The sequence below is a fragment of the Rutilus rutilus genome, assembly GCF_951802725.1.
Source record: "Rutilus rutilus genome assembly, chromosome: 12".
NCBI classification, from domain to species: domain Eukaryota; kingdom Metazoa; phylum Chordata; class Actinopteri; order Cypriniformes; family Leuciscidae; genus Rutilus; species Rutilus rutilus.
The window spans coordinates 4,218,291-4,244,840 of record NC_140217.1 but is presented as its reverse complement, the minus strand read 5'-3'; the positions used below and the strand labels follow the sequence as shown (position 1 = coordinate 4,244,840).

Genomic DNA, 26,550 nt, shown 5'->3' with positions numbered 1-26,550 from the left:
GTTCACTATTAGCTAATCAATAAATACTATTTTTCTCATTCCTCCCAGAGAACTACTATTTTCAGGTTCATAATTAACATGAATAATGCATAATTTATAATAAAAGGTCATAGTAACCCACTAGTAATGACTCAAGTGTTACTACATCCTTATTTGGATCAGTATTCTAAAGTGAAAACCGTGATAACTACCTAATATTGACTGAAGTCATTGTAAGGTTTTGAGATTTTTGTAAGATTTTGAATAGTAATAACACTTATTAGTCATTACTAGTGATCTTCACTTTAGAATACTGATCCAAATAATTAGTAGTTCCTTTAGAAGGATGTAGTAACACTTGATTCATTACTAATGGGTTACCATTTCCTTATATTATACATTATGCTTTATTAATATTAATTATGAACCTGAATATAGTAGTTCTCTGGGAGGAATGAAAAAAATAGTAGTTATTGATTAGGTAATAGCGAACTACCACATTCGACTGAGCGCTATTACTTACTAATTCGTTAATCAGAGTTTCTTGTTAGTTAATAGTAGATACTAGAATGTTAATAGTGCATTACTCATTTGTTCCTGTGAAGTTATTTATTCATTAAAGGGTTACTCTCGCCAAAATGCAACCTAGGGTCTTTTTGTTAATCTACCCGAGGAGAACTTTCGTTTAAAACAGTCAAAAATAGTCGATCTCCGAATGCGAATGAACTGACTCTGAATTTTAGTATTGCTTCTTATATGAGGATCCTTTTTCAAATACAAGGTCAATATTGATTGTCTCTAACGACAAAACCACAAATTATCCGTGAATTTATATGGAACTGAGCTTTAGGAGCTTCTCATCTTTACTATCCTCCCTGTTACGTTGCATTCGGAGATCGACTATTTTTGACTGTCAAAATGCCGGCGGACACAGAGACAGTGAGTTGTTCAAAATCTTTCTTTTTAGTAAACTCTGTGTACACAAACAATGTTCTCAATGCTGGAGTTCATGTGTAGAGCCCCTGGTGATACTTAGAGCAAAGTTTCATGTTGTGTCGAGCCGCATTAGTGTTTTAAAAATAGAGATTTTTGATGCTCTCATAGTCGTGCCCCAAGCTCTCCCATTCAAAAGGCAATTTGACCAAAAACGAAAATACGGTCAAACTTAAAAGTGGTGTTTCCATTATAATTATGCTTTTAAACGAAAGTTCGCCTCGGTTAGATCCTAGGTTGCATTTTGGCGAGAGTTACCAGTATTCCAGTAAGGAACAGTATTCTAAAGTGTGTGTTACCACTCAATCTCATAACGCCTAGAGGCAGATGATGTGAAATGTAGGCCTTCAAGTTACTTTTCACGCACTTTCCATGTGGATCTGGAGCAGATCCTGTATCTGAGGACCCGCTTCACAGGAAGTTTTTATCTCTCCGGGGTCAGAAGATACAGACCTCTAGGCTTTCTGTCCCTTAACCCTGCAGGACGTGCTTAATTCCTGTGGTTCATGTGGTTTCTCTGCTCACGGTGGCAGATTCTCCGCGTTTGCACCGCACAGCTGAAGCGCTCGTGCATCACCGATTCCTTGCACCGGAATTCCCTCTCTTTCTACACCGGAGCTTTGGATTGACTTTACCGGCTGTGTTTCCTCGGCTTCTCATCCCACACAGCTACAGTTGGCGGCTGAAAGCCATTTGATGGTTTGCCAGCTGGTCTGGGCGTCCATGAAAGAGACGGTCTCGAAGCGCGTCGGTCTGCAGCAGGGGTGAGTGCTCACTTTACGGCCTGAAACGCTGCCGTTATCCGTGAGCACTTTCAGGGCCAGGTCGTAGTTCTTACGGGCGCTCATGCATGTCCCCACGCAGTACTTAAACATCACGATCTCGTCTGAGTCGTAACCGAGGCCCAGATCACGCACCTTCATCTCCTTCTTCTCCAAACGACAGTCCTGGTTGCTCCGGCCTCGCGCGCGGTTGCGACGTTCCTTGCGGTTTTTAGGAGATTTCCGTGAACTGGAGGAGTTCGTAGAGGAGGATTGCCAGCGGACTCGATGACCCTCACCTTCTTCGGCCAGCGACGGGTCTGAGGAGACAGAAAGCACAAGCTAATAGTAGAACTAACCACAGCATGTGTGACCAAACATGAAGAATCTGTCATCATTACTTATTTAGTTACAAACCCGTATGTATTTCTTTCTTCATGGGTGACACAAAATGTCATTATTAGAATATTTTGCCTGCTAAATTAGGTCTACTCAGTAAAAAAAAAAAAAAAAAAAAAAAAAGGACCATTGAAAATATCATTAACTATGCAAGACTTAGTTCTGGTACTTGAATCTGATTGGTCGAGCAGCTGAGTGCTAATATAACAGTCCAACATGACTGTTTGGCTCTTTCTGCAACTTTCATTTTGCAGGTTGATTTAACTTATCAAATGTAGAAAAAGTTGGCATTACATCAAGAATTAAATAAAGTCAAATATTAGGCCATTTAGTTTGAGTTCACTCAAAATGGTCAACTCAATTTTTTTAGTTTTCTCAACTTAAATACTGATTTTTTTTTTTTTTTTAAGTGCAATAGGTGACATGAATCATTCAAATCATTAAAAAAATGCTGATTCATTCAGGAACTAAACAAGTAACGGTCTTTATGAATGAGTAATCGAATCATTCACTCAACCAGTTGAATGGAAGTAACATTTGGTCACTATATACACAAGAGCCAATGATGTTTGATGTAATTTACATAAAACCTAATCTAATGGCAACATAATGGGTTTGACATAATGGGTTTCAATGCATTTCTGCTCCTGTTCTATTATCAAATACACTTGCAAATGCATTAAGTTTGCATTGACCCCATACCTTTATGATACTTTGAATGTTTTTTGTCAACTTGACAGCACCTGTCCTCATTCATTATATGGACCACAGTGACTAGGCTTTTCTTTTACACACACACACACACACACACACACACACACACACACACACACACACACACACACACACACACACGCACACGCACACGCACACGCACACGCACACACACACACACGCACACACACACACACACACACTCACAAAAAAAAAACATCTTGTGTTCAACAGAAGATAGAAGTCATCCAGGTTTGGAATGACACTGGCATGAGTAAATGATTTTCAGGTGTACTATTTCTCCAGAGAATACAGCTTCTGGCACGTGTCTCTGATGCATTAAAATAGTCTCCATTCCTGGCAGCGCAAGGCATATCCGCCCACTGTAATGTAACCCTGGCATTTGAAAAGGTGATAACACTAGTTGCCCTGGTTCACACCTCAACAGCTGATTGTGTAACGGCGCACGTCTCTCCAGCGAGATCACCGTACAGTGTGAAATTCCTCCTGCTGTTACTGACACTGCTCTGGACTATTGTTGTACTGTAACTCATGCAGGATTGAAAACATCCCACGACATGCCACATCATGTTTATAGAGTTTTGTTTAAAGATTAGGAGAACCTTAGAATACGATTCAAACTTTCTCCAGGCGAAGATTGCCGTAATTAGCTTCTTAGGGAGCAATTTGCTGTGTCAAAACCTGCACAGAGGAGCTTTGGATTATTTAAAGTGGAACACAAAATTGATAAGAGAGAGAGTGCTGAGATTATGCTATTGCATGCATGAGCTGGGGAAAACATGTCAAATGCACTGGGTGTGAAAACACATAAAATACAACATCTGTGTGTCTCAAAGAAATAATCCTCCCTCTTAAAGGTGAAGTGTGTCATTTTTGCGATATTAAAATACTTTCTCTTATCCCAAGTAAATTAGACAGAAAATGTCTCTACTACTTGAGACTTGAGGTTTTCTTAGGCTCTGTTTACGCCTGTTATTAAGATGTGTTTTGGTCGATCGGATCACAAGTGGACGACGCTAAGTACAGGTGTAAACGGGGTCTAAAATATTTTGAGCTTGTCCACTTTCGACCACTTCCAGAGGGAGTTGCAAACACATTCGACCGGATTGCTTTCGTAGTGTAAACGCTCATGTGGTCGAATGTGTTCAAACAGCCACAAAAGACCGTCTACTCTCCGTCTACTGAAGTAAAGCATAAACATTATGGGAAGAGCTCTAGCCAGACGGGATTTAAACTTTTTCGGCTGAAGATCCAAGTTTGGCTTGAAGATGAAAAATGTACCAAGCACAATGTTCTCTCACCATTCCTGATGTCTAACACACACTCACAGCATTCGGCTGGTCTTGTGTGTGTCAGAGCAGAAACTAAAGCTGATGCTCTCTGTATGTTTTTCCGTCGTCTCCGGTCGCATTCATATGTAAATTGCGTGAGTTTACTTTGTCCATTAGATCAAAATATCTGGAAAAAAAAACATTAATTTACCCGCCCATAGTCCCTCTCCTTAAAGAAATCAGGACAGAAGTGGTTGAAAGTGGACAACAGAGACGGATTAAAACACCAGGTGTAAACGGGAATGTGTCTCCCTCGTCTACATGTGATCCGATCGACCAAAACGCATCTTACGCCCTGTTTACACCTTAACTAATATTACACTCCAAACAAATATTTAAGTCCATTTTTAAGATTTACGAATTTCAATTGTAAAGTAAAATTCCATCAAATTGAATAAGACATTTTGTATAAATCATAATGGAACAAGGGAATGGACCATTTCAGTTAATGCGATTCATATTCGTAAGTTTAAATGTAAAAATAAATGTTTTATTAAGCTTTTTTTTTCTTTTTCTTTTTTACTAATTTAAAAATCTTAATTCATAATTTGATATTTGATATGAAATCAGTTCAATTTGATGGAATTTTACTATACAGTTGACATTCATAAATCTCATTTAAGTTCATTTATGTTGAGTGTTTATAATGCTTATCCAATCATTAGTTAAATGTCCATTTAAATATTACAAATGTCCAAAGAAAATTCTACACTACTGTTCAAAAGTTTAGGGTCATTAAATAGATGTAAAAAAAAAAAAAAAATTGTTATACTTTTATTATCAAAAGTGACAGTGAAGACATTTATAATGTTACAAAAGATTTCTATTTTAAATAAATGCTGTTCTTTTGAACTTTCTATACATCAAAGCATCCTGAAATGAATCCTGTTTTCAACATTGATAATAATCAGAAATGTTTCTTCAAATCATCATATCAGAATGATTTCTGAAGGATCATGTGACACTGAAGACTGGAGTAATGATGCTGAAAATTCAGCTTTGATCACAGGAATAAATTACATTTTAATATGTATATTCACATAGAAATATTAATATTAATATTTCACAATATTACTGTTTTACCATATTTTTGATCAAATAGATGCAGCCTTGGTGAGCAGAAGAGACAATTTGAGCTTTTTTGTGTATTTTAGTGTCCAGTCAGCATCCACTGAGAGCCGGTGTTGGGGAATAAGGTCTAATTCAGTGGCTGAGAAATGGACAATATCACGGTTGAGTTCCTCACTGTAAACACTGTGACCCTATAAAAACATTGCTCTGTTTGTTTGCCCAACATGTCAACTTGTGGCTCAACCAATGTTGATCATGTTTATCACATTGCACAAAACAATGTCTTCATGTTAGCATGGACATGTCAGCATCAATTGTCAGAAGATCCTTTGAGCTCATTAAAGAGAAAACAGGCAATCTCATTTAGGTCTGTATGTGTAGAGCATGTCCTCACAAGAGACACTCACGGTAAGTTTGCATTCCACTCATGTTTCTGCATTATTATGGCACAGATCCCCCCACCCCCGGACATAAGAAAACAAACAAATATACAATAATTTGCAAGGAATTCGCCTTTAAGCAAGGTGTGAGCCGTTAGGGTTAGGGTCACAGGATTAGGAGAACATCAAAGATTTTCTGTAGGAATGCAGGAAAGGTGTACATGGTTACACTTCATTTCAATGGTCTACTTTTGACATTCTATTAACTAGAAGTAACTTTGCAACTCTCATTAAAGCATTAGACTGTTAGGTTCGGGTACGGGTTAGTAGAATAAGTTGACAAGTAGTTGCAAAGTTACTCATAGTTAGTAGAATGTCTAAAGTGGTCCATCGAAATTAAATGTTTCAGTGTACATAAACATTTCCATGTCACATTTCACCCAAAATTAAAGAAGAAATCACATTTTGCATAAAGAAAATGAAGCCTATTTATGATAAGACACATAGATATTGTGTCATTATTATCACATTTAAGCACGTTTCATCTCCAAATTCTCATTACTGTAATGCAAAGAACTTCTTATTGTATTCAAAATATTAATCTATTTTTTATTTATTCGTCTATAAATCACAATGCAGTGAAATCTATTTTTTATTTCTTCATCTATAAATTACAATGCAGTGAAATAAACTAGGAGTTTCTTTTTCTTTTGAATTTGGGATGAAGTGTGATCAGGTTTCGTGAGACTGACCCAAGTGTTACAGACAACAGAAAGTGTAAACCAGACTTCCCAAAGGATTCAGTCCTCGGACAGGTTAGACAGACAATGTAATAGTAACTCGGTAAGAAGCCTGAGAAGACATGAAACAGAACAAGCCTTCTCAGACCGGCCTAATCGAGACGGCTTCCCATACGACAGTAAAGGCACAAAAGAAATCTCAGTTGTTTTTCCTAGCCAGCAATAAGAGATAAAGTCAGAGATCTGAATATGAACACAAACATTTCTCATCAAATGCTGAATAATCTGCTATACACATTCATTTTATAGATCTATACACTTACTGCATGCCAACTATTGACTCATTCGTGACTATTTCTATTTCTCCCAAGGAATTTTAAGAGAAGCATCTGAGACAAAGTTGGTAGTAAAATGAAACATTTATTAAGACTGATCTATGATCAGTGCAACATCCACGAGCTTTAGAGAATCAGCCTACACACTTCGTGACAACGTTTAATTTTGAAATTGCTCACATCTATCACCAAGTGTAGTTGATGGCTTAATTTTACTGTGGATACGGACCAAAAGTCTCCGATTTTAATAACAGGCTTTGCAACAACTTCAAAGGTGGATGAGGCTTGTACATTCAAGTTCATTCTGTTCATTACTTATGTTTGTTTTCTCTAACAGTGTTTTGTGTGTTAAATTCTGTCCTTTAAAATGCTCCTAAATTAGGATCATATTTGTGAATTCTGTCCTTTGGTTTAAAAGGCAATGTTCAGTAATAGTATCGATCTAACTGCAATAAAAACTATCGCATGAGAACTAGTAAGTAAACCTGGCATTGTTCGTTATGAATATTAAAGGTACAGTGGAGGATCTTTCCGAATTTTAGATAAGACCCGCCCTCTCCACTTTTTGAATAAGTTTGATTGATTCACCAGAATGATTGACAATTAGGAGGACCAATAGTATAGGTGATCCACCCGGAAGTAAAAAATCCTCCATTATATCTTTAACTCTTTCCGAGCCATTGACGGAAATTTCCAGCTTTCCACGTTTTCACTGTTATACGGTAGGGGGCGCAATGACACGCGAAGAAGAAAGCCGAGACAAGCGATGTTTCGTAAAATAACATGATCATCAACATTAAACAGCATATAAATCAAAACCGCCTAATGGTACTGAATGAAATGTCGACCCAGGATGAGATATAGGACTATAAAGGGTGTTGATGGACTCGATCTACTACATCTGTGTTTTGATCATCGTTCTGAATCCGATCCAATAGTCTTTGACAGAAATACTTTATTTTATTTTATTTTTTATTGTGCTTTTTTAAATTAAATTTAGCCACATGCAAGTGTTGATAAAAAAAAAGGAATGCATGAATCTAGAATAAAACATGCTTATATATATATAAAATGCTTTTTGTTTAAAAGCAGAGGTTCTGTTCTTTCTCTTGATATATTGCATGTTCAGATATTCATACAACAAAATATTCTGGGGGCAATGAAACTTTTGTGAAAATGATCAAAAATGCTGGCAATGGCTGAAAACTATTTAAAAAACGCTGGTGGGGAAAAAGTTAATAAATAAGTCGCTATAACAATATAATATAAGTATCTGTGGCTAAAAGCATTGGCTAAATGCATAAATGTAAATAAAAATAATGTGACTTTTTGCATTTATCAGTATCATCATATATTTGTAATTATTACACATTATATATTTTTGCCCAAGGGCAAGATTACCACTTAATATATATATATAATCAGGGTTTGAAATTTTAACCCACCAGCCAATTTGGCTACAAAATTTTTCTACTACTTCTACTAGCCAAAAAAAAGAAGAAATTAACCAGATTAACTACGTCACAGCTTTTATATATTTTCATACATTCATTTCTTATTAAAACAAAATCCTGCCATCCAGCAATCTCCTCCTTTCCTCATTTATTCTCATCTCTTTTTTTTTTTACCAAACATGTGTTTTAGGTGGAGAAACATGTAGGATGATGTAAAGAACATGTAGGATGTTGGAAAATAGCAATGTCTTTTCTGTTAACCAAATGATTTTTTTAATCTTCGCTATTGCTGCAATGCAAGTGAACAAGCGCGCCGTTATGTGTTGCTTAGTGACGTCTGTGTTCAAGTAAGCCAGAAATGCACAGATTCTGCGCAATACGCTGTATTTAATAGATCACGATGACTCACGATGAGTATTTGCGCTAAATCCACGCAGATTTGGCTTACACGAACTTCCCCAGCAAAGTGAGTAAACATAATAACACGCCAAATTGGCTAGTGATTTGACAGCGTTACAGGTGTTCATTTCAAACCCTGTATATATAATAGTTCACTTAAAAATGTAAATTCTGTCATTATTTACTCACCCTCAAGTCGTTTCAAACCTGTATGAGTTTCTTTCTTCTGCTGAACACAAAGGAAGATATTGTGAAGAATGTCTGTAACCAAACAGTTGATGGACCCCCATTGACTTCCATAGTAGGAAAAAAATACTATTAAGTCAATGGGGTCCATCAACTGTTTGATTACTGACATTCCTCAAAATATCTTCCTTTGTGTTCAGCAGAAGAAAGAAACTCATACAGGTTTGAAACGACTTGAGGGTGAGTAAATGATGACAGAATTGACATTTTTAAGTGAACTAATCCTTTAAGTAGAAAGCGTGACAACTAGCCCCGGTTTCTCACTGTCTATCTATGGTGTACTAACCGTGCAGTGCGGCCCATGGTGCTCTGCTCTGCCTCTCATCCAGGTCTTTCTGCAGGCCGGGACGTTCTGGACGGTTTGAAGAGGTTCTCGGCTTGCTAGGACGGGGTTCTTCTGTCTCCTTCTGCAGGAAATGTCCATCAACCAGACCCAGAAAACACACGAACACCAGCAGCATCACCTACAGGAACAACAGATGAAGTCAGCATCAAAACTGGCACAGCTCGTATGAACTGAAAGAAAGCCAATAACACGTACAAAAACAAGAAATAATCGCTAGTAGGTTAATCTCCCCACGCTGTCGCAACCTGTCCAGTACTCCTCTGTGTTATATAAACCCTGAGTAAACTGATCCGTGATGTCCGATCGGCTTATTCACATGGATACGCTTCCCACCCCCAAACCTGAAGAACAGCAGATCTAAAACAGACAACACTTCAGACTCTTTAATTACTTAAGTAACACCCAACACCGTCGTGGATCCCGACGAGTAAATATTTCAGGATGAATTTAATGAATGAGTGTCTGTGGAGTGTCTGGCCGAAGAGATCCGATAAGCTGGAGTGAAAATGGACCGCGTTTGACACACAAACTACTCCCAGCTGACACGCTCCTGACACGCTTGTTAATGTAGTACAGCAAGACCAAACAGGGATTGAGATGTTATGTCAGACAGCATCAAAGTGTGTGTTTATTTATTACATATTTAATGATTTGAGGAATGCTCACCTTCCAGTTTCTCAGGTGACATCGGGCCACGCAATGCTCCGGACTTCTCCACCCTTTGCCATCTAGAAAGCAAAAGAAAAGATATATATATATATTTTTTTTTTTTATATGCATGAAAATACACCGGCACTAAAGTAGTAGTTCTTAAAGAAACAGTTCTTTACAGCCAACATGAATGTTCAACTCTGCATTTCTGAATATTATTTCATTGGTGGAAGGATCTCTGTAAACACTGCTTGTAGAGAAAAGAGCTGTGTAAGAGCTATCCAAAAACAGCAGCGTATTTGACAGACTGAATGAATGAATGAATGATGAATCAGTACACTTGTATTGTTCGCGGTCAAAAATGGGAGACTGATTTCATCTATTGGAAACGCTTGGCACTGCTCCCAAACAAAATCTTACTGAAAGCTAATTTTTGGAGAGATCAACCTAAAATTGGGAACATGGCTTGTTTAGATTGATGGCTTTTGATTTTTATCACAGTTTTAGAGTAAAATGTGTTTTGGAGAATATATATTTCATTTAAAATTTTAAAATTTAACAATAATTGTTTTTTAAAACCTTTTTTCTCTTCAGTAATAATCTGCCAAGTGTCGTCTTTAAAATGAGACCAAACTTACGCCTGTGCACCAAAACATTCAAGATTTACCGCAGTTTAACTTGGAAATTTCATTTTCAGGTCCATGCTCAAAAAGTGAAGAAATGGATTATAACTACTGCATAAATATAATTTAGTGCCATAAAATCCCCCCCCCAAAAAACAAACATTTTCAGACTAAAATATAGTAGTCATTTCATTGAAATTTAAAAAAATGACACGTGTACCAGAGGGTTAATATGACACAAAATTGAATTTAGCGATTTTCTATTGTTAAATTGTCCACTGCTAAAGGCATAGATGCAAAAATAATATCAATCAGATTATATTATAAATAGATATATAGTTGCTAATTTTGTGCTATGGACATTCATCAAATTATGTAGCCTAATGTGGAGACTTTAGAAATTACTTTTCTACTTATCCAGGACTTTTTTTTTTTTACTTAAAAAAAAAAAAAATCAAATATGATGATCCCTTTGCAAAGAACAACTTTGATAAATATTTTGGTTACACTTTATTTTACAGTGTCCTTGTTACATATGTTACATGTACTGACCATAGTAATAACAGTAAATTATGCATAATTACATGCAACTAACCCTCAACCAAACCCTAATCCTAACCATTACCCTATAGTAAGCACATGTAGTTAATTAATATTACACAGTACTTCAATATATACACCTCAAAATAAAGTGTAACCCTTTAGGTGACATAGTTACATTGTACTTACTCTAATAAGTATTTTAAGTACTAAGAAATATTACTTAACTACATGTATACTATAGGGTTACAGTTAGAATTAGGGTTATTTGCATGTAATTATGCATAATTTACTGTTATGACTACAGTAACTACATGTAGTAACGTGTAACTGTCACCTTAAAATAAAGTGTTACCCATATATTGTATGTATATATATATATTCTTTTTTTTTAAATAGTGTGTACAATAAAGACATTTATTAAGTCATTTTACTAAAGTAAAAAAAATAAAAATAATTAATAATCTGCTTATACACGCATTAAACATTTTTTACACTTTCTTTTCCCTGAAATGTTCTGCAGACGCTCTATGCTGACGCCCTTGGAATTCCTGAAAACTCCTTAACTAAGCGATAGGACAATTTTCACCTAGCAACACCCTAGCAACCACACAGACCACCTTAGCAACGGTCTAGCATCACCCTAGCTACTACCCAGTACACCTGGCAATGCCGTGGAAACCACTTGAATGTGCAGCACCATGTCTGCATGCATTCCACCTAAATTCACATTATAGCATCATTAATCACATCGCTTAGAGCGTTTCCTTGACAACATGTATAAACATGCAGACAGTGAACTGCTCTCTCCTGCTGCACTGAAACTGCACACATTTAAAGGTGGCTGCTATTAAACGATTAAACAACACAATTCAGAGCTGACCTAGAGAGACGTTTTATCCGCAGCCTTAAATATCTGTTTTACAGCACTCTTCTGCTATGAATAACCCGAAGGCTGCAAGCTGTTGTGTGCACTGACACAGTTTAGCAGGTTCAGTGAGTGACACAAAAGTTAGAAGAAGATATAAAGCACTCACTGCAGCTCTTCAATTATAAACTACAAGCATATACAACAATTAAAGCTGAAGTGTGTAATGTCTGCACACTGATGTCACCAAATAACCAAATAGATAATCCTGCCCCAATGTCACGCCACCGGTTGAGCTGATGTTTTAAAGGATTTAAAGATTAAAAAAAATAGATCTAGTACTTAAAAAATGAAGACAACGAGTATTTTGTCACTTTGAGTTTGTGAAGCATAAACATGTCTATAGTTATTGTGATTCTCTCCACCTGCTGACTTCATACATCCACTAAAAACACCACCTGATTTAAAGACTGCACGAAAACAATGAAGAAAAGAGGCATTAGTCCCGCAGTATTTGATGCAGACACTTGTTTTTACCCTTTATCATCAAATGCATTGACATTCAGACCTTTTTAAGTGTCAAGTCAGAGTCCAAATAGTTTCTGGGGCCACTGTTTAGGTCTAAGAAGGTCATAGGTATGTATGTACTGTATGTAATGTATTTATGTATGTATGTGTGCATGTATGTATATAAATGTATTTATGTATGTATGCACGTGTGTATATGTATGTCCGTAACGTATGTATGCATGCATTTATGTATGCATGTAATGTATGTATGTGTATGTATGCATGTATATATGTGTGTATGTCATGTATGTATGTGTGTATGTTATGTATGCATTATGCATGCATGCATGTATGTATGTATGTATGTATGTATGTATGCATCTATCTATCTATCTATCTATCTATCTATCTATCTTTTAAAATTCATGACCCGAGGAGAGAAAAGAAAGGTCAACAACTAAACATTTGTGACAAAGCAGCAAATCACAAACACACACACGCCTACACCCGATCGAAAGATGTAAATAAGTTTGAGATGATTCACCGTTGAGCAACTTCCTTTAACTTCAAATTAAGAAAGAACATCATTCATCACTGCGGACGGTTGTCAAAACATGCAGTAAACCAATAAGGGTTTTGATGTGGCTCAATGTTGATGACACAGGAGTCTTTTTAAAAAGATAAGAAACCTAAGTCAACATCCTCCTGGCATACATCAAACAGAACATGCACAAAGACAGACTGTGAAACTGATATGATAGTGTCTGGTTTCAAACAGACACACTGAGCTGCACGTGCCAACCAATCAGATTCCTCCAATAGAAATGACTGGAACAATAATTTATCTCGGAGGACCAATGTTCGGTGCTGGAAATGACATCACACCTGAGTTAACCGCATTCCTGTACACAGGTCAGAAAACTAAGATTGCAAACCTTTGTTGTGCTTGCTCTTTTATAATACAAACACATGAAAAGCAGTATTTTGCACAGATAATGCAAAATGTCCACAATTAGAGGTTGGATAGGACTGTGTGCATCACTGAGTCTATTGAGACACAGATAAACACAAGTGCTAATAAACAATATATTACCACTGTTTTACTACGGTTGATGCACGGAGCAGCTTTACTGCGTTCTGAAGTCGGGATTGTTGTGGTTTTCCCGAGTCTCCCACTCGGAACTCTGACTTGACTTCAGTTAAAAGTTCCAACTCGGAACTAGGAATTTCCCACTTCCCAGGAAAAATAGAACATGGAAGTAAAGGAGTAACATGACATTAAAGTAAAGGAGCAGGTGTATTAATTTTGTAACATGTAAAACCAAAGGCAAATCTTGAACAAATACACAACCATTTTTTTTTTTCTTTGCAAAGAAATTAATACTTTTATTCAGCAAGGATACATTAAATTGACCAAAAGGTTACAGTGAAGACATTTATAATGTTACAAAAGATACAAAAGATTCACTTTAAATGCTGTTCACTTTCTAATCTTCAAAGAATCCTGAAGAAAAAATGATCATGGTTTCCAGAAAAATATGACTGTTTTCAACATTGATAATCATCAGAAATGTTTCTTGATCAGCAAATCATCATATCAGAATGATTTCTGAAGGATCACGTGACACTGAAGACTGGAGTAACGATGCTGAAAATTCAGCTTTGATCACAGGAATAAATTACACTTTAAAATATACTGAAATAGAAAGTAGTTATTTTAATTTGTAATAATATTTCACAATATCACTGTGTTTCTGATCAAATAAATTCAACCTTGGTGAGCAGAAGCGACTTCTTGCACTGTTTGTGCTTCAGACATTCAGAAACTTTCAAACTGTGCAATTTGTTGAGGGTTCAAAAAAATCTATATGTGTAAATTTCGCCTTAAAATAAACATAAAAAAACGCTTAGACTTACTGTAGCTTGGAGAAGAGACCCAAAGGCATAGAGACCAGAATATCACAAAAACTCGAGGATGAACTCTTTTCACTTGCACCAACCACCTAGCAACTGCCCCGAACACCCTAGCAACCTCCCAGAATGAGCTAGCATCGGCCGCATAGCAATGGCCTTGCATCACGGCGTCAGCTGTCCTCAGAAGTATCGTGAATAAGACAGACAGAGAGATGATCAGAGATGTACATTTTATACAAGCCCGTCTGTGAACTAAGAGAGATGAGCTGCTCTGGAAAGACAGTTTTGACAGAATTTAAACACGTTTCAGTTTCTGTAAATGAAGAGGCGTCTGTTTGGATTTTCTACTGAGAAACTTCTGTGTGAGCGTGACAGTGGAGAACCAGATGTCCACACACACACATCCAGCTCTCATCTCCTTGTGTATACAGATACACACATCTGTCCGCTCCATTAAGATAAATGAACCTGCTCGCTCACATGATGAATCAATAACATTTTGCAAATAATAAAATCCAGCATGTGTGTGTGTGTGTGTGTGAAACAAATCAGATACACTTCTCAGCAGTGTGTGTTCATTCTCTGTGGGGTCCAAGCTGTCAGTTGGAGAAATGGGAGCCAGAGGAGAAAACTGGGGTGGGTAACGTGTGTTATTGGGAATGATGAAGACTGATATTGAGAGCTCAACTGAAGTGACAGGACAGACAGAGAAGGGGAGAAAGAGATGTATTCTGACAAGTGTTTGTATTATTTACCCAGATGACATACAGAACATTCCACATGGCTGAGTTTGCTGACTGAACCCGATGCATTTTCACTCTGCATACAAGCACAAACTGTGGCACTGTTCACAGCACATTGGTTCAAAGCTTATCCAGAGGAACATTTTACTGCAATAAAATGTTGCTCTTTCATAGTTCAGTATACGTTAAAGTCACAAATTTTGCTTTTTATGGTAGAAATGATGGTAACACTTTATTTTACAGTGTCCTTGTTACATGTACTTACCATAGTAATAATTACATGCAACTAACCCTCAACCAAATCCTAACCCTATAGTAAGTACACACTGTAAAAAATTTCTAACCCTCCCAAATCAAAAATTTCAAGTGACCGATAACATCAAAATTTTTCAATTGGCCCAAGTGAAATTCTGTAAATTTAATTTTATAATTTACAGAATTTCACTTGGGCCAATTGAAAAATTTAGATGTTATCGGTCACTTGAAATTTTTGATTTGGGAGGGTTAGAAATTTTTTACAGTGCATGTAGTTCATTAATATTACTCAGCACTTAAATATATAAATACACTGTAACAATGACACCTTAAAATAAAGTTGAACCTAAATGATTTATCTGTGCACATCATTATTGTGCCTCGTAATCTTTAATAACTTCCCCTGCCTCTTGCATCATCTCTTCTCTTCTCTGATGACGAGGGCGGGGCAACCTGTCACTCACATGAGAACAGCCAATAGCAAACCACAACAAATCCAATCAATTCCTCACAGACAAAATCAAGCCCCGCCCACATTTGTTCTTGTTCGAGAACCCGTTTCACTCGGGTATACGACACACACAATGGGAAGAAAAGACTATGCAACCTCTGTTTCTATCAGTCTGAAGCTCTCGACTGCTCACCCACTTTATCTTTGTAACTTTAAATGCTGAGAAAATAACTATATAGATGTAACAATTAATTCATGCTGAGTTAAATGAAAGTATCCATTTTTTATTTTCTTCAAATTAGGAGAAATACATAAATGAGTCAATAGTTGATTTAAAGAGTATAGAGTTACAAATATTATTAATATATACGCAGCTTAGATAATTTGGTCTTGGAAGACTTTGATGAGTATTATGACTGGTGTTAAGTTAAAATCTGAGTTCCTGTCTGAAACCCTACATGTGAGATAACTGAGGGATTTTTCTCAGGAGAGAAAGATAAAGGATAAATAAAGGATTTTGTTGTCCAAAACAAACAATAACTGCAGTCTCATTTGGATGAATGAATGAGGCATTTATATAGCGCTTTCATATACTACTATACACCCAGAGCGCTTTACAATCATATCAGGGGATCTCTCCTCATCCACCACCAGTGTGAGCATCCACTGGGATGATGCGATAGCAGCCACAGTACGACGGCGCCAGTGCGCTCACTCACACACACACACACACACACACACACACACACACACACACACACACACACACACACACACACACACACACACACACACACACACACACACACACACACACACAGCTATAGGTGGAGAGGAGAGAGAGTAATAGAGCCAATTCAGTGGATGGGGATTATTAGGAGGCCATGGAGGGAATGTGGCCAGGACACCGGGGTTACACCCCTACTCTTTACGAGAAGTGCCATGGGATTTTTAATGACCACAGAGAGTCAGGACCTCGGTTTAACGTCTCATCCGAAGGATGAAGATATAATGATGGATATATATTTTTTTTAGAAAGAAATTAATGACTGAGAAAGCAAATTCAAAGCAGTTGAGAATCCATTGTATATTAATACTGACAACCAATAAAAAAAATAAAAAAAAAATATGCATTTTATGCAATGAATAATTTGATGCATTTTATTTGGAGAAAATCCCAGTCAGAATGCACTAGGAGTGTTTAATGCCATTGCGTTCACATTGGCCTCTTCACATTAGTGTCTGTTGCATCACACAAACCTGGAAAAGCTCTAGCATTACTTTATCTGACTTCTGGGAGGAACTGAAGGACACGCAGGTTTCTTTTATAAGTCCTCCTGGAAACCAAGTCATGTTTACAAGGTTTTGAGGATGAATTAATCACCGAACTGCCAACCTTTTCCAGGTTAGTAGCGTACAGTCTTAATGGGTTTTGTTCAAGGCGAATTAGTAGCAACTGTAAATTGATAATGAGCAAAAACTTTAGATGGACATCATTTTTGATCACAAAGTCTATAAACATTTTCTTTTGGTGTTTTCTGTGTTTGTCTTCTGCTGTGCAGTTAATTTCTGTGTTAATTTCTCCATCATGGTCTATTACTTTTCCCCCCACATAAACCTAAACAAACGCACCCATCAGTCAGACGTCTCTTCATGTCTGTATATCGTGCACCAGACTAGGCTACACAAAACTACAGTATTGAACTTTATGTAAGAATCTGCCCCATAGTGTCCCTCTGCCCTGCTCTGACCCCGGATAAGGTGTTTCTCATTATTGCACAACTATAGGCTGTTCATTAGTGGAGCCTGTAATAAATTATCCAGCGGTGGACTGCCACACGGTGACCGCGGCCCATAACTCTTCCTAACACCACAGCACTCCTGTGTCCCGTGTGATCGCCTGACACTCATATTCTGCCCCGTTTCCATGCTCTCAGAGTCACGAAACCTACGCTTGCTATGTAGTCGAAAACTGAAAACACACCTGACACTGAAAACACACCTGAGCTATTCAAACACCAACAGTTTGCATGGTTAAATCTATGGGTGCAAAATGTGAAACTAAAGAAAAATGCATTTAACTATATAATTGTATCACTCTTAGGAAAAAAAAAAAAGTTCAGAGGTTCTATATAGAACTCTAGGTATCTTGCCTCTATTTAAAAAAATTATAATAATTATGCTAGAAAGGTTCTAAAGGTGAAATGTCTTAAATACTTTCATGTTTAATGGGTTATTTAAATTGTTCTGGTGATAAAATATGTTTAAAAGCTGCTTAATTCATAAATTTTAATTACAATAAAAAATGAATCAAAACTACATTAATTCATTAAAACTAAGTCCATAAAATTCCCAATGATGGGAACCGCTAAACGGTTATATATAAGAAGTGCCTGCAGAAACCGCACATCAAAATATTTTTTTTAGCTTTAAAAAAAGGAGGAGAAAACACTGTCTCAGTTTCTTTAGCTGTCCAATCAAACTCTGCATTTAGCACATTATTAATATGGACAATTTTTTTATATTTTATTTTATTATATAATTTATTATAATTTTATATATAAATTATAATTATATATATTTGAATTATTTTATACTATATTAACTATTTAATTTATTATTATTATTATTTAAAGCTATTTTATAAAAGTTATAAAATAATCAACTATATTAATTCATTATTATAACTCAATATTGGATTTTAAGGACATCTTGGTTCATTTTTCAACAAAAAAACAAACAAAAAAAGTCAAATTTGGTTCCTGGAGCAAAAGCAGTTGAGAGCCACTATATGAGCCACTAACACAGTATTAAAGTAAACAGTGTCTCGGTGGAAACTCCATTCCTGGTGAGCAGTTCTCCAAAAAACAGACAGTTTAGAAGTGATTAAGCGGTATTGCAGCTTTCAGCAGACAGTAACACTGAAAGGGCTGGGTGCTTGCATTAGTGTCTCTTAAAGCAGGTGTGATTCAGGCACTTGAGCGTTAAGTGTCAGCACACCCAATTTATCAACGGAGCACGCTAAAGACATTTCCTCATGAATGCATTGCAGATCATAACTAAAGAGACCCACCTATGATAACACAGGGGTTCCACCAAACTCGATCAGCGTATAAAGCACATCATCATCATGAAGCACATCATCTGTGCATCTTAAAAAGAGAGCAAACCAGTGACTCAGCATTGCTACTCTCACCATGATATAACAGAAAGGAATTGCCTTAGTCACATAAAACCTTGCCAACATACAAATAAATGAATAATTTTGATCCGAGGATTACAGGATACCAGGGAGTAGCCTGCAGTCAATTTGGAAGTGTTTGCGATCTGATACTGAAATGCAATATTACCTGCTCAACAAACACTCATCCAGATGGGTGGAATATACTGTGGGAAGCTCCATATGGGACTGGTTCTGTAAGAATCTCTGCGCATTCCTATCAAAATCTTTTACAAAGATACTTACAAGGCTGGTTTGGTGTTCATTTGTTCCAGCAGAACATGTAAAAATGGAAAACAATCAATGCACCTGGACCAGAAGTGACATCACATTCATATAGATCTTACAACTGAGAGTTTGTAATTACAGTATAGCTAAGAAGATCATCTTCATAGTCAAATATAAGACTGAGAAATGAGAAAACAGTCCTGGGATTCTCCCGGATTTCATCCCTTCCAGACAGGAAAACAGCTCTTTCACTGTCAGTCCCATAATCAATCATCAGATCAGTCCGCAGAGAAGAAGCTTGTCAAATAAGCACAGGAATACACTTAATGAAGTATTCTGAGGAACATTTTCAACATGTTAGTATGAGATTGAGCAGTTAAGCAGCTTTTATTTTGCTTTAATTTTCTGGGATCAACTACCTTTCAACAGATCCAAGAATAACTGATGTGGTTTTAAAAAGGAAATATTAAAAGGGAAAGGGAAAATTGTTACATTTGATTATTTTTTTAAAAAGTTACACGTTATATTTACAGTGAAAAATGAGACATTAAAAAAAAAATTGAATCGAATACTCTGTGGTGAAATATTATTTCTGAATCTTATGCGTTTGGGGATCAGCAACACAAAAGCAAGAAATTACATAAGTGAGTTTATTAGATTTTCATATAAATAAATATATATCGGACAAAGGTCAAATGACATGCATTTTATCTGATAAGGGCCACAATTAGAAAGTAGCCTAAGAAAGATTCTGCCAACATAAATGTATATAATATAAATATAGACAAATTGTTATTTAAATACAATTAATGTAAATATAATATAAATGTAGTCATTATGCTAATACAATTGTTCCAAGATGCGAATTTTATACCAATATGCTCTACTATAACATGATTCAAATTAAATAATAAAGATAAGAAAAGAAAAAGAAAAGAAATATATAAACCTACCGTTTCTGTCCTGATCGACCTCTCCTGTCATGGACTTGAGTGAAATAAATTAAGAAACTGATAAGTGAAAATAATCCACAGATAATGAAAAAGTATTCCTTAAAATGTTTCCTCTCGACCTCTCCTTGTAGTGATGATGCATAATTCTGAACATCCACGTTTTTCACATAAAACTGTCCAGAGCGACCAGAAACTAGGGTAGTTTTGACTGACACGGATGCGTCTAAAACGCGAGAACGGACGCGTCCACGTCCAGGACAGTTCCTCACGAGAGACGCTCTCTACTCTAAACGCAGGAGCCAGTGCCAAAATCAAGTCCCATAAACACATGAGAGTTTTCAACCCCTGAGGTGTCAAATTCCAGCCCCTATCACATGATACTCTACAAGCGAGCGACGCGACGCGACGCGACAAACTCCAGCGATCCCTTGATAATCCACGAAGCTGTAGCGCAAGCGAGCGCGTCGCGCGCCGCAGATTATAATGGGAGCGTTCTGATTGGTCGATTGGCTGCCTACGTCGGAAGTCCATCTCTTGCGCTGGAAAACTCTTCGTTGATTATAGTATGTACATTGTTGGAAATGTTCTAGATTTCTAAGAGATGCGTGTTTGCACTATTGTAATTTTTTTCTTGAATTAAAAAAAAAGAAAGAAAAAAATCTTCGTTTATTTTAATGAGCTGTAATGGAGGGAAAGAGGAAAGCTCAGGTAACGCGCTCACTCACCTGCTCCTCGAGATACACTGCAGGATTCAGAGATCAGCATTTCTCTCACCACAGCCTCCACTATCAAACACCCTAGTTTACTTGATAATATAATATAAAAACATTTTTTAAATGTCAGAAGAAAATGTGAGTTTCCCAGTACAGTCTTAAAAATCAAGGTTTGTTTTGGGCATTTATGGTTCCATAGGAACCTATGGAAACTTTCCATCGCACGAACGGTTATTTATAGTGAAAAGGTGCTTAAGATTTTTAGAATGTTCAATTCTTCACACTAAAAAATGGTTCTTTTTAGAACCTCTTTTGGAACCTTCATTTTTAAGAGTGTACATTTCTATGCATAGAGTTACTGATCTAGGTAATGGTCAAAACAACAAACCCACAATTCTGATATAAAATCCTGAACCCATTTTCAATTTTTTATATGTGTAAGTCTATTTTGTCCTTATGTGCCACATTTCAATACTTTGCTTTATTTTTGTTCAAAACACTAACCCCAAATATGTGAAATACTAATAGCCTAGTGATGCTTGCTTTAGCTAACCATTAATACACAATCACACTAGATTGTAGCTCAGAGTGCTTTACAAACAAGGGGAAATTCATTAAAAATATATAATAAAATTACCAAGTAATAGTAATTAGTGCATGTAATAGTTATACTACAGTCCTATAAGGATTAAGATTGCATAAAGCTCTTAAGTTTCACCTCCATTCACTTTCAATAAATAAATAATGTATGTTTCAATTTGGCATGTAAGATACGCAGCCAATGGGCAGTGCTCTATTTAAGGACCAAGAGAACATTAAAATCATTGATATATTAAATAAACAATAATGAGACCAAAGTGAAATACCAAACACTGTACGACTTTCTGGCTCAATCAGAAACTGCATTCTTGTCTGTGATCGCGTCACTTCACGGCTCGAACAGAAATCAGCACGCTAGATATCAACACCAGATTTCTGATTAATAGAATAACTGACAGGTTAGCAATAGCAAACAACACTTTCCCACAATACAGAGGCGGGATTTCAGTACGGCTGAGTTTATCAAGATCGGCCGCAGCTCAAGGATTTTGAGCTGCTCTCAGACGGTGTGTGTGTGTGTGTGTGTTTGTGTGTGTGAAGCAAATGCCCATGCCATCTGAAACAGACAGAGAAAGAGGATTAAAATGCCTTCCACGGGCAGTGCAGGTGGAGCTTGACCTGATGTCTCCCTGGAAAACCCGTGGCAGGGTGTAAACTTAGTGGTTACAGATCTGGACGGCTGCTAATCCAGAGGCTGCAGGTTCAAACCGTGGAAGAGGCGATTTATGAACCACTAAAGCTGGCACAAAGAGACTTAAACTCTAATCTGGGCAAATGTCCTTTTAGTACAAATGCATAATAGATTGCTTTGGATAAAGTCTTTGCTCTGTGAATAACAAGCATTAAATGTGTGCTGTCGGCCCATGTAAAACTCCCACCATGATGCCAGGATGATGTGGTTGTTATTGTCTTCTGAGAGGTTGCTATAGGGAATCTAACACACGTTTTAGATGTGTCCAGAAAGTAAGAACATTCAAATCTCCACGACTGAACCGGCACAACTATTATTACCAGAAGAACGTCGTCGCCAACAATTTCAGACTAGGAGACTGTCAGAACCCTAGAGACAAGACAGACACAGACACATTCTTAAGATGGACACATTGTGTCCTCCGCTGCACTGCGCACACACACAAACACACACACACACACACACACACACACACACACACACACACACACACACACACACACACACACACACACACACCACAGAAAACTTTCTGCATTTTTACATTTTCAAAAAAACATTATTCTGTATGATTATAGGCTGTTTTCATCATAGGGAACAAACATGTCCACACAAGGACAAGGATTTTGGATATTGCCATCTTTGTGGGGACATTTTGATCTCTCCCACACCACCACACACACACACACACACACACACACACACACACACACCCTCAGCTTTAAGCAAACAAGAAAGAGCCCACCTGCTCGGACTAAAGCGACAAACCCTGCCCTCACACCCCCCCCCCCCACACACACACACACACACACACACACACTATCTGGCACTTGTTTTGTTATGTACATGTGCAGTAGTTTTTCACAGTGCTTATGTAAATTGTCATTTATCAATTTTTAATTCATTCATGTATTATATTTCCTCTCTAATTTTGTTGGTTTATTGTATTATTCAGTGTGTATATTATGTAAATTGTCAACCTGGTTTATAATATATATATATATATACTATTATTATACAATACTGTATATATTATTTAAGTTGCTGTATAATCGACTTGGATGTTTAAGTTATTTCAACTTAAATTACTTAATAGCTTGAATTGAGTTGAATCTTGTATATCATACATTTTTTGAAAATTGCTCAACTTATTTTATTTTGATGAGTTTGATGAGAAGTGTACATGACAAAGTATGTCATTTGTGCTGCAGGATCTTCACCTTTCTTCATAATATTTGCTTTATTTGTGATTTTTAGTGAATGTATGAAGTCATTTCTCTTCAAGTTCGCTCAGAATCAATACATACAAATGTACATGTTGAACAGTACAGCTAACAAACTTCTTTTCTAGAAATGGTTCGCATGAAGAGTTTGGCGCTATCATTCTTTTAAATAAATGTAACTCGGTTTGATATTGATATGTAATGCAAAGACATTTATACTTGTTAATTAAGGCATACATTGTAATGTGGACTCTGCTTTGAAATGATGTGTATAGTGAAAAGCGCTATACAAATAAATGTGAATTGAATTGAATAACTTAAGCGATAATCAAACGCAGTAACTCAAGTCGCTTTGAATGAAAAGCAGCTGCTAAAATGCAACAAAGTACATTTCACACCGCATTTTTCCCAAGCGCTGTCTCTAACAATAAAGCAGGCCGTGAAAACCGACTAATGACGAATACGGTTTTATTTCGATACTCGTTTAACTCCAGTCGGCTTCTGTCAAAGTGATATATATTCGGGGATACGTTCTTCAGCTGCGAAAACAAAGCACTTTGCTTGTAACATCTTACAGTGTGAGGGAAACTGTGTCCCCGTAGTGTGATCACAGAGCCCAAGCTGACCTGCGTTCAGACAGATGTGATGGAGTTCGCTCAGGAAGCCAGACTGCATGTTTGCACTATTCCGGCTACACAAAGTTCTCCTAAAAAAAAAAAAAACTCTAGTCTGGATAACATCAAACTAATTAAAGCAAAAAGCGTGCTGTTTTTCCACAAGAAAGTCCTTAGATTGGGTATATTTTGACAAAGTGTGCCAACATTAGGAGCCAGAATTTTACACTCTTTTTACTCTTGTGACCTGATATTTAATCAGGGCAATGAAAGAATAATTTACATTAATAAATGGCTGGGGAAATAAATAACCTATGAAATATGCAGCGTCTGAGCCAGTATGAAATTGCATTTGTTGACCAGCGCCATCAATCTAACGCACACTGCACTCTTAGAAGAAAAGGTTCTATACGGAATCGTAAAGGGTTCCGTCAGGCGCTTCATATATATAGAAACTTTTAGTGGTTCCCATCATGGGATCATTTTATGGATTTAGCTAAACCCATTAAACATGAAAGTATTTTTGCAGTCATTTTTTTCATGCTAGGTTCAGCCTGTTGGGTTATTTTATTGGGTTATGTGTAATATTTTTAACCAGCTGCTGGGTCATTTTTAACGTAAATACAAATGATGAACCCCCCAGCGCTGGGTCAATGTAACCCAACGTGCCAAACCATTTAAAACTGGATACATTTGTCAACTGTTTTTTGATGTAACTTTTCAAACATGAATATATAAGAATATTATGATAAGATTGTCATTTAATGAACTGGAACAGCCGACTGATATCAGGTTTCTTTCCACAGATTCCCATTGCTGCTCCTGTCACGTCCTAAAACGTTTGTAAAAGACTGACTTGAATATGAACTGCTCCTGTCCTATTTTATTTGTATTATTTAAAATGAAAAACCTTCAATATCAGGTTGACTGACCCAGCACTGTCAAAAAACAACCCAGCAAATGGGTTAATCAATATATAAAACCCAATTCACTTGGTCACAATAACCCAGCATGCGTTCTGTCCAGTATTAACCCAGCGCTGGGTTGCCAAATAACCCAGAAATGGTTGTTTTTAACCCAGTGTATAGAACATTTCTGGTTTTAAGGGGTTCTTTAAAATTGAGTCAAAATCCCTAGGGTTCTATATAGAACCCCAATAAAACATTTTTCCGTGTCTCGATGAGGTCTAGTACCTGGAAAGAGCTCTCCGCTCCCGTTCCCATCTCAATGATGCGCAGGACCTGTGGGAAGACATCACAATGCAAAATTACATTTAAGGGTGGCATTTAAGACAGTGTCTAAACTGTCTATGTTGGTGACCCCAGAGCCTGACCTTTGCCCCGAGTCCCTCTCTCCTTCATGTGTGTCCTGATGTCCCACTGAGATCGGCTCTGATGTCTATTGTGAGGAACGGGTCTGCGATCATCACTCGTTGACCTCCTGGACTCTGGATGAGGAAGAGAACTGGGTGGTCACTTCGGTCCAGGGCTTCAGGATCAGACTCCTGTGGTTCAGGTCAAGCTGGGAAATCTAAGCCTGACTATATAGTGAGTTACTATTAAGTTGATCGCATTGAGAGACTACTGGTGTCAACACGACGGCTTACGATGCTTTTGAGGAACAGCACACCTCTACTCAACAACACACACGACTTGAGGAATCACAAATGCTGGAGGACCAATTACACGCCAAAGTTTAATACTTAGACTTATTTTTCTCTTGGGTTTGATCCAGTGTTGTTTTAGTATAATTCAGATACTATTATAGTATTTATTCATATTTTGAATATTTTTTATTTTTATATTTTCTGGTTTCATTTTAATTTTAGGTGAAGTTTTAGTAGTGTTTTTTTGTGTGTGTCTGTCATTTTCATTCTTTTTTTTCTTTTAAATATGTCTATATAGATTTTATTTTTAGTTTAGTTTCAGTTATTTTAGTATATCAGGTTAAACGATATATTGCCTTGGCAGTAAACTAATCTCTTATTTTATTTCAGTTAGTTTGAGGATAAAAAGATTTTTTTTTTAATGGTTTTAGTTTTAGTTAACTAATATCCTTGGATTGAACAAAGTACACAATACCATTCAAAAGTTTTGAGTCAGTAAGATATAATAAGAATATAATAATCATATAATGGTAAAAAAAAAATAAAAAAAAAATAAAATAAAAAAGTTTCTTGAGCAGCAAATCATCATATTAGAATGATTTCTGAAGGATCATGTGACACTGAAGACTGGAGTAATGATGCTGAAAATTCAGCTTTGATTACAGAAATAAATTACATTTTACAATATATTCACAAAGAAAACAGTTATTTTAATTTGTAATATTTCACAATATTACTGATTTGCTGTTTAGCCTCAGTCAGCATAAAAGACTCCTTTCAAAAACAAACTTCTGAACGGTATTGTGTCAAAATATGAGCAAGTCTCTTAGCAAACACCACTAATAATGTTAATAAAACCACAAATCAACAACATGTAGTTCATCACCGGCTGTGAATGAAATGCGAGGGTAATATCACTACAAAACCTTGATTCAAATACAGGCCGTAAAGCAGCAGCGGAAAGAGAAATCCTCGAGG

At 36.7% G+C, this 26,550-nt stretch overlaps 1 protein-coding gene across 1 annotated transcript in view; it reads right to left on the bottom strand.

The window, feature by feature from the left end:
* Window positions 1-1,628: 1,628 nt before the first annotated feature.
* The window catches only part of artn (artemin), a gene marked incomplete at both ends in the record, with an annotated part of 27,157 nt that continues 2,235 nt past the window's right edge, over window positions 1,629-26,550 (bottom strand). Inside the window, 3 exons of the mRNA XM_084426237.1 lie at window positions 1,629-2,053; window positions 9,110-9,287; window positions 9,836-9,897. Coding sequence (XP_084282363.1) covers window positions 1,629-2,053; window positions 9,110-9,287; window positions 9,836-9,897 — 665 coding nt within the window. The remainder of the gene's footprint in view (window positions 2,054-9,109; window positions 9,288-9,835; window positions 9,898-26,550) is intronic.